We start from the raw sequence: 12,122 nt of genomic DNA on the forward strand, positions 1-12,122 counted from the left end.
CTGCTGGTTATGTTGTCACTTCGTAGGTTTTCTGCCTCTGGTATACCTCAGTTTAGTTCATCGAGACAGGGCATTTCAGGGAGTGGTGTTCTTATGGATAAACAAGAGTTAATAGAGCTTTTCTCCTTCAGGGATTTGTCTTCACTTGTAGGGCATTTCACTTCATTTGCCAGGGAAACTTTGTGCAATTTATTGTCATACGGCACTGTTGTTCCCCATCCAAACTAAAATTGCAGGAGTATGAATAAAACTTGCTAGAATCAAGCTTTTGCTTGGTGCCGGATTTCACTTCTGTTTCCTCAGATAGGACAGCACTAAAGGCTGCACTGGGACCTCTGAATATTGCCTACGACCTTCTTGCTATCAGATCGGCTCTACCTGCTTTGGCACACCCAAAGAACATATATAAGGTGGAGCTCTGCTGCACAAAACCCAACCCCACCCAGAGTGACTGGCTCTTTCAGCACAAACGTAAAAGAGCTGCAGTTTCTGAGCACGGTGACTGTAGTCAAAAACATATTTTGTCAGGTTAGCAAAGCCTTCTAAGACATCTGCGCCTAAGTCCGTGCAATCTGAATGCCCTCATGACTTTGATGCATGGAAGTTTAAAATGAGTGCAAGTGGTTCAAGATTAGGGCTTTAAATGGGCAACTTCTTGGATCGAGCAGCTTTGCTGGTTGGTATACACTGTGGCCTCAACCCCAGGTTGCAGTCTGTGGCTGATGTTTTAACAGCAAAACTGATACTCTTTGGATCCTCATTTTCACATGATCAGTATAAGGAGCTATTCATAATAGCCTGCTAAAGGAAAATATATTTAGTATTTTAACTGTATTTAGATATCTTTAAAAGCTGCTGTGAGAGTTTAGGTATGCATTGTCCTAATGCATACCAATACTCACCCCATAATCTCTCTGTAGTATTTTTTTCCTTTCATCTTACAGCTCCCATTGGTAACAGCTGCCTTTCTTTGGAACATACAAACAAAAATAACGAGCATAATATAACTCTTCAAAATATAACTGACAGGACTCATAGAGCATGGATTCAGTGGATCTCCCATGTGCCGTCCATCCTCTTGTTCCCACGATATGTATAACTCAGGATATAGAGCTGTTAGAACGGCTCCAGAGGAGGCTACAAGGATGATCAGAGGGCTGGAGCACCTCCCATACGATGCCAAGCTGAGAGAGTTGGGGTTTTTCAGCCTAGAGAAGAGAAGGCTCAGAGGAGGCCTTATAGATACCTTCCAGTACCCAAAGGGGCTACAAGAAAGCAGAGGAGGGACTGTTCACAAACACTTGTGGTGATAGGACGAGGGGGGAACAGGTATAAACTGGAGAAGAGCAGATTTATGCTAGACATAAGGAAGAATTTCTTCACCATGAGAGTGGTGAGGCACTGGCACAGGCTGCCCAAGGGAGGTTGTGGATGCCCCATCCCTGGAGGTGTTCAAGGCCAGGTTGGATGGGGCCTCGGGCAGCCTGATCCAGTGGGAGGTGTCCCTGCCCATGGCAGGGAGGTTGGAACTAGGTGATTTATAAGGTTCCTTCCAACCCGAATTATTCTATGATTCTATGATTAGAAAGACACTGTATTTTGGAAGTGGGCAGGAACTCACTTAAGAGAGACGTCTGCAGCCGTTAGCCTGTATGATGAATTTCAGTGAATCACGCCAGTGCTTCTGCTCTCATCAAAACATATAAAATGCAAAAAAAATGTTGCAAGAATTCTTCTGTTCATATATCAAAGTAACTAGGAGGAGAATGTCACTATTTTTGTCTATTTTGCCATGATCTGTCAGATTACAGTAATACAATTGGTAAAACTGGAGTTACAATTCAGAAAGAACAATCTATGGAGGATTCGAGCATGGCTTTAATGCTGCTTTTTGTGGAATAGCAACAGAAGCAACTCTGAAATACTTTTCCAGTGTCTGGTAGAAGAGAAGTGCTTGATTTCAGCATTTTAGAAATATGTCTGCAGACATGCTTGCGTAATAGACCATTAAATAGTTGTTGGTAGTTGGGGAGAAAAGAAAGTACAATTTCTTTGGTGGTGTGAGGCTTTATGGGATTTTTCAGGGTCTAAAAATAAGGGTAGTATGAGTGTTGTTATATTAGAATTTATATTTGGTGGTCCTTCATGTGCTGTTGAAAATGTCAGTTTACTATCATTATGGGTAATTTGGTCTTTGTTTTTATATTTTACTTTTCATAAGGGTTGTGTCAGATCAGATGTGTTCAAGCCTGCAAACAGGGTAAATTAATCTTTAAAAGCAAAAATAGAAGGGCAGAAATAGAAGTGATGTCATAGTTGTGTATCCTTATAACCTTCTTTTAACATGTGGCTGATAATAATAGATCAATAACTTTTAAAGCTGTAGACAGCCTTCCAGGAAAGCGGCAACTCCACTCTAGAGACCCTCTGTTAAGTCAGTACTGAGAAATATAGCATAGCAACCTGATGATCCAAATAGTCCTACCAGGTGATGAATTTTCTTCATCCTTGTGAAAAGAGTTTGTTTTCAGGCTCCCAAATACTGGACACAAAGTCTCTGAATGGGGTTTTCCATTGTGTAAGACAAAGGGCTTACAAATTTGTCAGCATCAGCTATACTAAGATTGTGCTGCTTTAAAAGTATTTCTATTCTGTAAAGCAAACTGCCCTTGGAATCCAAGTTTTATTTCACTGTTCGTGTTCAATCTTTTTTTAGTGGATTGGATCGTAATTCCCACTTGCTTCATTGAGGTAATGACCTCTTACAATTTTAGGCTATAGCCAAGGTTTAAGATAAATGCAAAAGCAAAGGAGCTGGGTAGGTTCCAGGTTGTCCTACTTAGCATGGAGCTTGAAGGGGCCAGGAGTCACCTCTCTGCAGGCGGGTGGACAGAAGATGTCACCATCCCTGAAAGCATTAATCTTGCCTGAGGGTAACTTGGTTGCCTTTTACAGCAGCCCTTTGCCTGCTAGGCCAGTCAATGGTATCAGTGGAACCTCCTGCCTCTCTAGAAGCAGTGCTGCTAAAGGCAATCTCTAGCTGTTTGCAGCTGGAGAGGCAAGGGGAGATGAAATCAAATGGTCACAGATGTGGATCTAATCAGTGTTTTAACTTCTGGACTTCGAAGAGAACAAAAGTTCAGGACATGTTCGAGTGCTCCTTGGAGAGCACTGTGGTTCCTGGCTGGGCTGTTGGTCTCGGGCCAGTGCCTCGTAAACAGGTGTCAGTGTCCTAAAAAAGACCTCTCCTCTTTGCCAGCAGCGGGTATCCTCGCTGACGGTCCTGTGGCAGAGCTTTGCGGGCCAGGAGGAATGACCCATAGGTCAGGAATGAGACTTGCTGATGGGGTGGCATACTGAGGCTTCCTTGACATTTGCCTTGCCTTGTTTTTCCTGAAGATGAAGCGGGGAAATCTGTTAACCTTTTCATATATCAGGGGGATATGAAAATAAAAAGAGAAGGAAGTGATAGGTGAGCCACTTCTGAGCCCAAGCATTAACCTATAGCCTTGAATTCAGGAGATACAAGAAATGGATAAGCACATGCTAAAGGAGGATTCTGCTGCTAGGGGGCAATATATAGTAAGCAAAAACACACTGAGGAGGTTTTACCTCAGCATCTATGAAAGTTATTTTAAAAAGAACCCAAATCTCGAAAATATCCAACATATTGCAAACACTGGCGTTTCCCCTGCCGAAAGAGCATCGTAGAAACAAAATGTGTAACCTATATTTATTGGGGGGGGGGGGCGTGTTTTTTATGTATATGTGTGTGTGTGTATATATATAGAGAGAGAGACATGTCTGCATGTGCATGACTTCCTTAATATGCTTCCTTCCCAGTACAGTAGAGTCATTACCAGTTTTGGGACCTGTACACAGCACTTCTACTTGTTAATTCATAAGAAAGAAATGTCTTCAGCTTAAAGACTCTAAACCCCGTACATTACTATTTGAGAAGCTTTTGTGGAGAACTGGTGTTACGGCTCCTTTAAAACGATTCGCTCATGGTGCTTGCCCTGCATGAGTCTTAATTTTTGTTTCTGAATTCTAGCACTATTTATATCAGGCAAAAAGATAAGAATGTGGACATTTAAAAGTCTTAAATCACATGGTCTTGTAACTCTCCTGCTTCTTCCTTGTTGAGAACAACTGGGACAGCTAACTTAGATGTTTTTATGACTTTTTTGTTCTAGCCACTTTCTTAAACATACTCCCTAAAAAAGAAAACAAAGGGAGATAAGAGAAGCCAGCTTCAGCAAAGTTATTGGTTTCAGGTTGAGCAGTGAAATAGTTGTTCATTTGTTTATATATACTCATGCCCACTCAATGATGCTCATTTTAGAACTAGTGCAAGGTGTTTCTGTAAAAACTGCATTCCATGAATGTAATTTTCCATTTGTCTTAATGAAGAAATTATTTTTCGCCCGAGACTATTCAGTAGTTCTACGTGATTGTTAATCGATTGAGCCTGAGTATAGTAATGGAGAAAACACACCTATTTCTAGAGCAGATTTACAGTTCTGGTTCATCAAAGTCCAAGGATAAGTAAAGAGCAAAATGTGCCAGATTTCTGTGGTGCAAAATTTATCATTAGTTAATTAGTGTTAATTTTTGCAAGAAGAATTTGAGGACTTTTACAACCACAGCTGAAGTTTGGACAAAGGAGTAGATGTTTGCAAGTTTAAACGTTTTGTTATTAATTTAATCTTGTTTTCCATCTTGTTCAGAGTGAGACTCATTGGAGATTCAAGGGGAGAAGTAACTGGCACAAAGACAGACACGCACAAACCCTGCTTACTCTTATAATGCATTTGTCTCTTCTGATCTTTTCATTCACCAGTTTCTGTCCTCATGCTCTCATCTCTGTGATTAATTTAATTTTCTCTACTTCAGATGAATATAGTGCTTGCTTATTTTGTACTGGAAATGACACAGCTCATTGTACCTGATGCATCTTACAAAGAAAGCATTTCAGAATGGCTAAGATAGCTCTAACTTTCCTGCAGTTCGCAAGGTCATTGTAGCATCTCCATGCTCTGAATTGCAGCTGATGGCCCAGTGTAATCCACAACATCCCAAGATTTCTGGGAAGACTCCCACCGAGAGCAGAAATGTAGCTTGAAAGCTGCTGCAAGCATCCGTTTCTGTCTTTTTTCATGCTCTCCCACTTCACTCCTAAGAAACAAGGGACAGCCATAAGCTATGTGTATGGTCACGTACCTTATGGAACTATTCCTGAACACAAGTGGTGCCTAAAAGCCTGTACTTTTATACCAGCTGTGAAAAATACAGGAGTATTAACAGCAAATATTGGAATTATGTGGCAGTGTGTGTGCTAAGGAAGGCAGAACTTCTGTACAGGTCTGATGTTCACCAAATACTTTCTCAAACCCGTTCATGGATTGCAGTCAGTATCAAATGCTTTCCAGCATTCTGCATTCTTAGAGGATGTGGATATTTTGAGACAGACAAGGAATACTTCATAGTGGATCATTATATACTGTATGGTTGGCAGGGTGTTCTGTGATTCGTAGCAAATATTGGGAAATGACAAAGCAATATATAATAAAGCATAAAAGAAGCATTGGATGGGTCTGAGTCTATGTTCCAGGAATATTAGGAACTTCTGTCTTGAAATCCCTGGTTTCTGAATAATGTCAGCTGTGGATGCAGAGGAGAAAGGGCTGGTTGGTTATATGGCTGTGTTGAAATACATTAAGCACTTCTTCAAATCTATGATTGAAGTCTTACAGTTGGACTTGATGATCTTAGAGGTCTTTTCCAACCTTTATGATTCTAAGTTGTAATGTTTTCTGGTTAGTAAATAGAAAACAATGTGTTAGTCCAGGTCAGAAGGCAACAAAACTAGCAATTTTCACAACATTCTTCGCTTTCACTTCCCAACAAAGAGATAAAGATGTGCCTGTAGCTGGCTTAGGATGTTAATGTGCTTTATGTTCTTCATATAACGTCTACTGTCTTGCTCTAAATCATTCTGAACGCGATTTTATTTTGAGATTAAATTATTTTCCTTGTTTAATATGATTAAACCCAAAACAGAGATTCATGGTTTTATGTCTTTAAAATACTCTATTCCATACAAAAAGATGTTTTGTGTTCTGAAACAAAATTCTTTGACCTCTGCCAAATCAGCATAAGTGAACTAGTTGTAATCCCTGTGCGTTTGTAATTACCAAAGTGGTTTGAATGGCTTTACTTAGTATTAAACCCTGACATCATCTTTAAGTATAGAAATTGAACTTCTTGTGATTAAAATTGAATCAATAAAGTTCTCACATTTCACGTCTTTTCCAGTAGTCATAATAAACCAAAATGGTATGATTCACTGTTTACTTTAATTCCGATATTGCCAGGCTACTGATGTGTAAACAGAAATGTAAATCTATGCTTGCAGATGGGTGATTGTTTGGGCTTGCACAATAGCACTGAATCATTTGAGCAGGTCTCCTTGCTCTGTACTGTGAACTTGACAAATGCTGCTCAAAAGTGCAGCTCCAGAGCACGGTGGGTTCATTTGGACTCGGTGGAGCTTGCTATTTTGCGCTTTAAACATATTCCGTCCTAATTGATATTTCTAAACTAGTAGTTTTCAATTTGCAGGTTCATTATGAGATATACAAAATATTCTGATTCATAGTCAGTAAAAAGGTGCTTCTCTTCTAATATCCTCTGTAATCTGCTGACGTAACTTCTTGTTATTTAGAACGTGTGAAAGGAGGAAAAAGAAGAGAGGACTTTTACTTAAACTATTGTTTCTAGAAAGTTGCTTCAGGCATTCTTCCAAATAAAAACACAGGTTGTTATGCTTATGAATTTCCGACAGTTGTTGCATTATTATATGAGTATTTTACAGCTATAGCATAAAAGCTTGAGTATGTAGGATTCTGCAGCTCATTGAATTTGTATCAATTCTCATGTATTTAGGGAGTGTGTGTGTGTGTATGTTGGGAAAAAGAGGGCACACGTGTAGGGAATTATTACAAACATGCTAGTTGCTCCCATGAGACAGCTGTTTTTTTGGCTGCTTCTCTATATTGCCCCATAAGAAGGTTCTTTAACAAATTGTTATTCATATGATTTACTGAGTTTGAGGATGCTGCCCCAAGATCACAAGTGTGGCATCTTTTCTGAGATGGCTTTTCTTTAAAAGTCTCAAAAAGAATAGCAGCACAGCTCTGCAGAGAAGTGCACATAAAATATATAAGGGTAATTGCTGCCCAGATTTTATACAAAGGCGATTGTGTTAATGAGTGCTGCAGTTCAAAGGAAAGCAGGCGGCTTTTAGAGACTCACTTGGGGCCACAATTACCCAGGTACAGGAACTGAAATGAAGATCCACAAACTCGTGGTGTTTGTGAGCATTAGAGAAACAAGACTACAGATTTCAGAAAAACACAACTTTCATACTAATGTTTATCTTACTCTGATGAGCTCAAGAAATGTGCCACATGTTCCTCCTCTGCTGCTGCAAGTTGCCCATGCTAACACCTGCGTGTCACCAGGAAAAACCTGGATCACAGGTTGCCCTACCATCACTGAAGTTGGATCAGGTTGCATGGGGCCACATGTAGTAAAGCTCTGACCAACTCCTGGGATTGACAGAGATTTGTAGCCTTACTGGGCCCTTGCCCATTCATGTGATCACCCTTGTTGCTAAAGAATTAAGATTTTTTTACATGTCCAGTCATAATTTTCTTTGTTGCAGCTTGTGCCTGTAGCCTCCCATCCTTTTGCTGTGCACCTGTGAGAAGAATCCAGCTCTGCCATATCTGTACCTACTCAGTAGTTAGCTGAAGGCAGGAATGGGACCCCATCATTTGCTTTCTCTTCTTTGGGTGCATGAGTATGGATCTCTCAGCCTCTCCTTGTACACTCAAGCTTCCTGACCATCTTGATGGTCATCCACTAGACTTGCTCAAGTTTGTCCATGTTCTTCTTGTGCAGGGGAGCCAAAACTGGGCACAGCACTCTAGCTGTGGTCTGCAGGTGTCAAACAGAGGAGAAAACCGCTTCCCTAGACCTGCTGTCTTTGTTTTTTTACTAATGGAGTCCAGTATGCAGCTGTCCTTCATGACTCAGGATTATCATTCACTTTGAACCTGTCCACCAGGACCCTCGAGTCCTTTTCTGCAGAGTTACTTTCTATCTGGTCTGTGCTGTTTGTGTTTGTGCTTGAAACTAGTCTGTTCTAGTGCAACACTTCATATTTGTTTTGTTAAGTTTCATCAGGCTGCTCTCAGCCCATTGTTTCCAGCCTGTTGAGACTCCTTACCCTCCAGTTTACCGACCATGCTCCTCAGTTCATCATCTGCAAACTTGTTGGGGAAAGATTTTCCCTGTCCCTTCCTTCTACATCATCCCAGAAGCTCAGCCAGATCTAAACAGGTAGCTTGGTGAAGAGGAGTAACCTGCTGTTAGGCTAAGACATAGCTAATTAAAATGCGATATCTGTCCTCACCTCATCATAAGAGTAGTGACAGCTGTAGGTGGGAGGGAAATATTTTTCCGAATGGGCTAATTCTGTACAATTTCTGCTGCTGTCTGCTGCAGAGACAGAGGGTTGAACTAGTTGCAACAAGAGACTGTTGATACATAGCTGTTTTTAGAGCATGCTCCTCTGCATGTTGTAATATAGCTGCTATTAGACCATGCTCCTCTGCATGTTTCTGTTGTTTATTTTGGAGGGGGGAGAATTAATTTATCCATTCAAGGCTAAATTAACAAATTCTTACTTTATCTTCACTCTTCAGACAAGTAAATCTTGCTCCTGTGTGGTTTAGAAAAGGGCATAACGCTGCATTTTGCTTCAATGTCAAAAGGAATCAAATCCTGGAAAACTTTGCCTTCTATTGCTTGCATAAATACACATATGCAAACACTAGTTGGCGTTTTATCAGTTATCTGGTTGCTGAGTTTATAGTGAAATTTTTACATGAAATACTTTAGCCCATCTATATACTTCAGTAAGTGGAAACAGTGTGGGTATCTGGCAGGCTGAAAGGGAGAAACCCTCAGGTTTTCAAGACTACCTATATAAGAATGGTTCAGTAAATCAGATGCAGTACATTGGTACTTATGGGGAAACCCTGTACCTGGTTTGAAATCATGAACAAATGCCTACTGAAAGGGGGAAACCACCATGTACTTATTGTCACCAACTAATTCTCAGACTATTTTTCTTTTTATCTTCCTTTTTTCCTTCCCTTACCAAGAAAGATAATCATTCTTTGAGACCATTCATGCTGAGACAGCAATGCAGAAAAGAAGTTAACTGAGCACTCCTCTGGAGGAGGAGGAGACCGAGGTAGGGCTGAAGAGGGCTGTGGGAAAGATGAGAAGGGAGGCACAGAGGAGGGTGGGAGCCCTGCACAAGGGCTTATTGGCAGAAGGCGGCAGGAACAGGATACATGTAAGCTTGGGTGGCTCTGGGAGGAGCAAGTGTTGGGATTAAAGTCTTGATGAAATCATTCCTTTACTTTTCAGACGCAGATAGTGAGTTTCATGGGGTGGATTTTCTGCCAGAAGATCTCAACGTGGCTCCAGATGAGACAGGAATGAGGGTGAACAAGAAATACTCCTGTCTACCTGCTGAGGAGAAGGGGATCCACATTATCAACATCCGAGCTATTGAGGATATAGGATATGACCAGCATGAGAGTACAGTGAGTAAAGGACTTGCCAGATGTGTCATAACTGGCATATGACATTTTATCCCTTAGCTGATGTCTCATTCTTTCCATTCCCAGGATGCTCTGAGATCCTCTCCGTCTCGTTTTCAGAAGTGCTGAGGGAGATTGCCACGAGCCACATTACATGCTAATTTAGTGGGGTTTGTTCTTTGTGAAGAAGGAAAGCAAGGGATCCTCATTTAACCTGTTGCCTAAAAAGGGGTTGGCTGTTGTTAGAGTAAGCAATCTGGCAATAAGACTGTGGCAATCTTTCAATCTCTTCGCCCGTACGGAGTAGAACAGAAAAAAAAAAAAAATATCTGAAATGTCACGTGAAAGCTGTTGTTAACATAGGTAACGTCAAACTAATATTCTGTAGCACACACTAGAAATTACATTTCTGGTGTCATTAATTGTGCCTTGGTCGGATTCTTTAACACCAAATTTAAAGAAAGTTAGTAATGTGAATACTCAACAGGATTAGGAGTTGGTTATGTCATAGAGACATAAAATGGCGTTTATTCAGGTGAAGAAGTTGAGGTGGAGCGGGCTATATAGCAGAGTTCACTGGGAAAGATGTACCAGAAAAAGCAATACTTGATTAATTGTGCTTATGCTTAATCAGGACGGAGTGTGGAATAATTCTGTAAGAGTGTAAGCATCCGTCCTGCTGTGGTGACACTGAAATCTCTTTTCTGTGTCTCATTTGCAACCGAAGGGACACAAGCCTTGCACGGTCTAAGTCAACACCACTGAGAGAAAGGATGTGGCCTAGGAGTACCTTTCAGCATTAATACCACATCCTTGAAAGAACCTAAGCATTTATTTCTTCAAAACAGGACCAACAGGCCTCTTGGAGTCTGTTAGCTGCATCCCTTTTGCAGTAGCTTATAGCTATTCTCATATTTTAATAAATGTATTGAGGCTTTAGTATCCACAGTGCAGCACGTTCTCAAAAGTTATCAATGAGTCCCATCAAGGATCAGCTTTTTGACAGGAAAGTTCAAAGAAATGGGAAGAAACTCTCATTCGGTTTCCGCAGCTTGACCTGTCCCCTTCCCAATGGCAGTGACTGAAAGAAACAGAGGAACTAGGGATTTTCAGTGGCATTTTTCTCAGCCTTCACCCAACTCATGCTCCAGGAGAAGAGGAGCTGTGGCCAGGGTGTAGTGGTCTCTCCTGAGCTCCCCAAGCAGTAGCAAGCATCTGGCACACTCCTTGCTGTCATCAAGAGCCGTCTTCAGTCCTGCATGTTTCCTTTATTTATAAGTCTCCAGAATAGACCAGCTAATTGCTGTTCCTCTTAAAGTCAACCCAACAAGGGTAGGAAGTGGTTGAGGTCTGAGCATTTTACCTGTTTTATCTCCCTGCGCTTACCTAAACATCTGTTGATTCAGCCCAGTTTTTCAGAAATGTATGTTTAATTAATTAAGAACATCATCACATCTTTAAAAGTTAAATATACTTAGTTATCTGAAAAGAAATAATAGCATTCCTGTATCTTATTTACAAGAACTCTTTACTTTGAAGAGGCACTATATCCTGAAGATCCAATTTGTTGCTATTTCTTAATACTTTTTTCTGTAGAAATTTGCATAACCGAGGTTCCTGCCACAAGCAGACCATCAGCTTGCTTTTAAAGCATGTTCTGAATCCAGAGATGCATGTCATTAATCATGAAGCAATAGGAAAGTAAGAGTTTTTAATAGTCTTCTATATTATAGTTATGCTTAAGAATGAAACGGGAATCTCTAGACAGGGGATAAACATGAGCAGCCAGTGCCCTGCCTGAGGAATGTGTTATTGTCATGGCTAAATAAGATAGATGTGGAGCAGGGGAAAGAGGGAGTAGGACAAGGAGTGAAATCCATAGTGCCAGCAATCATTTCATTATTTTATGATATATGTATGTATTTGGAGCAAAGCTTTTAGGTGAGATGGAAAAGAGAAATGAGAGAAAAGCAGGGAAAAGGAGATAGAAACAGATAGCAAAAGCATGGAGCAAAGCCGCAAGGGAATGAGGAGATGGGGACCAAGCTGGCCCCCGGCAGAAGTGGTCAAGTCAAGCTTCGGAAAGCAGTGAATGTTCAGGCATCCCCACCTCAGCCAGCAGCAGCTCCAGGTACTGCCTGGTGTCTCGGGCTTCTTGCTGTTGGCCAGTCCTCCTTCTGTGTGTTATTGCTATAGAATCATAGAATAGTTTGGGTTGGAAGGGACCTTAAAGATCATGTAGTTCCAACCCCCCTGCCATGGACAGGGACATATCCCGCTAGATCAGGCTGCCCAAGGCCCCATCCAACCTGGCCTATGCAATGATCTGATTACACTTGTCTAATTAACTTCTCCAGTGCGCTTCATCCTCCTTCCAAAACCCAGGAAGATGGGGTTTGTTGCTTGAATTTGTTGTCTGAGTAAAAATTCTCTCCAAGG

The 12,122-nt window shown here is 41.1% G+C and overlaps 1 protein-coding gene across 8 annotated transcripts in view; it reads left to right on the forward strand.

The window, feature by feature from the left end:
• The window catches only part of ANO1 (anoctamin 1), an 84,981-nt gene that overhangs the window by 26,621 nt on the left and 46,238 nt on the right, over window positions 1-12,122 (forward strand). For all 8 annotated transcript variants that reach the window (XM_054068342.1, XM_054068346.1, XM_054068343.1 and 5 more), the window contains exon 2: window positions 9,508-9,686. In XM_054068342.1, coding sequence (XP_053924317.1) covers window positions 9,508-9,686 — 179 coding nt within the window. The remainder of the gene's footprint in view (window positions 1-9,507; window positions 9,687-12,122) is intronic.

Source organism: Cuculus canorus, chromosome 5 (genome assembly GCF_017976375.1).
Source record: "Cuculus canorus isolate bCucCan1 chromosome 5, bCucCan1.pri, whole genome shotgun sequence".
Lineage (NCBI taxonomy): Eukaryota > Metazoa > Chordata > Aves > Cuculiformes > Cuculidae > Cuculus > Cuculus canorus.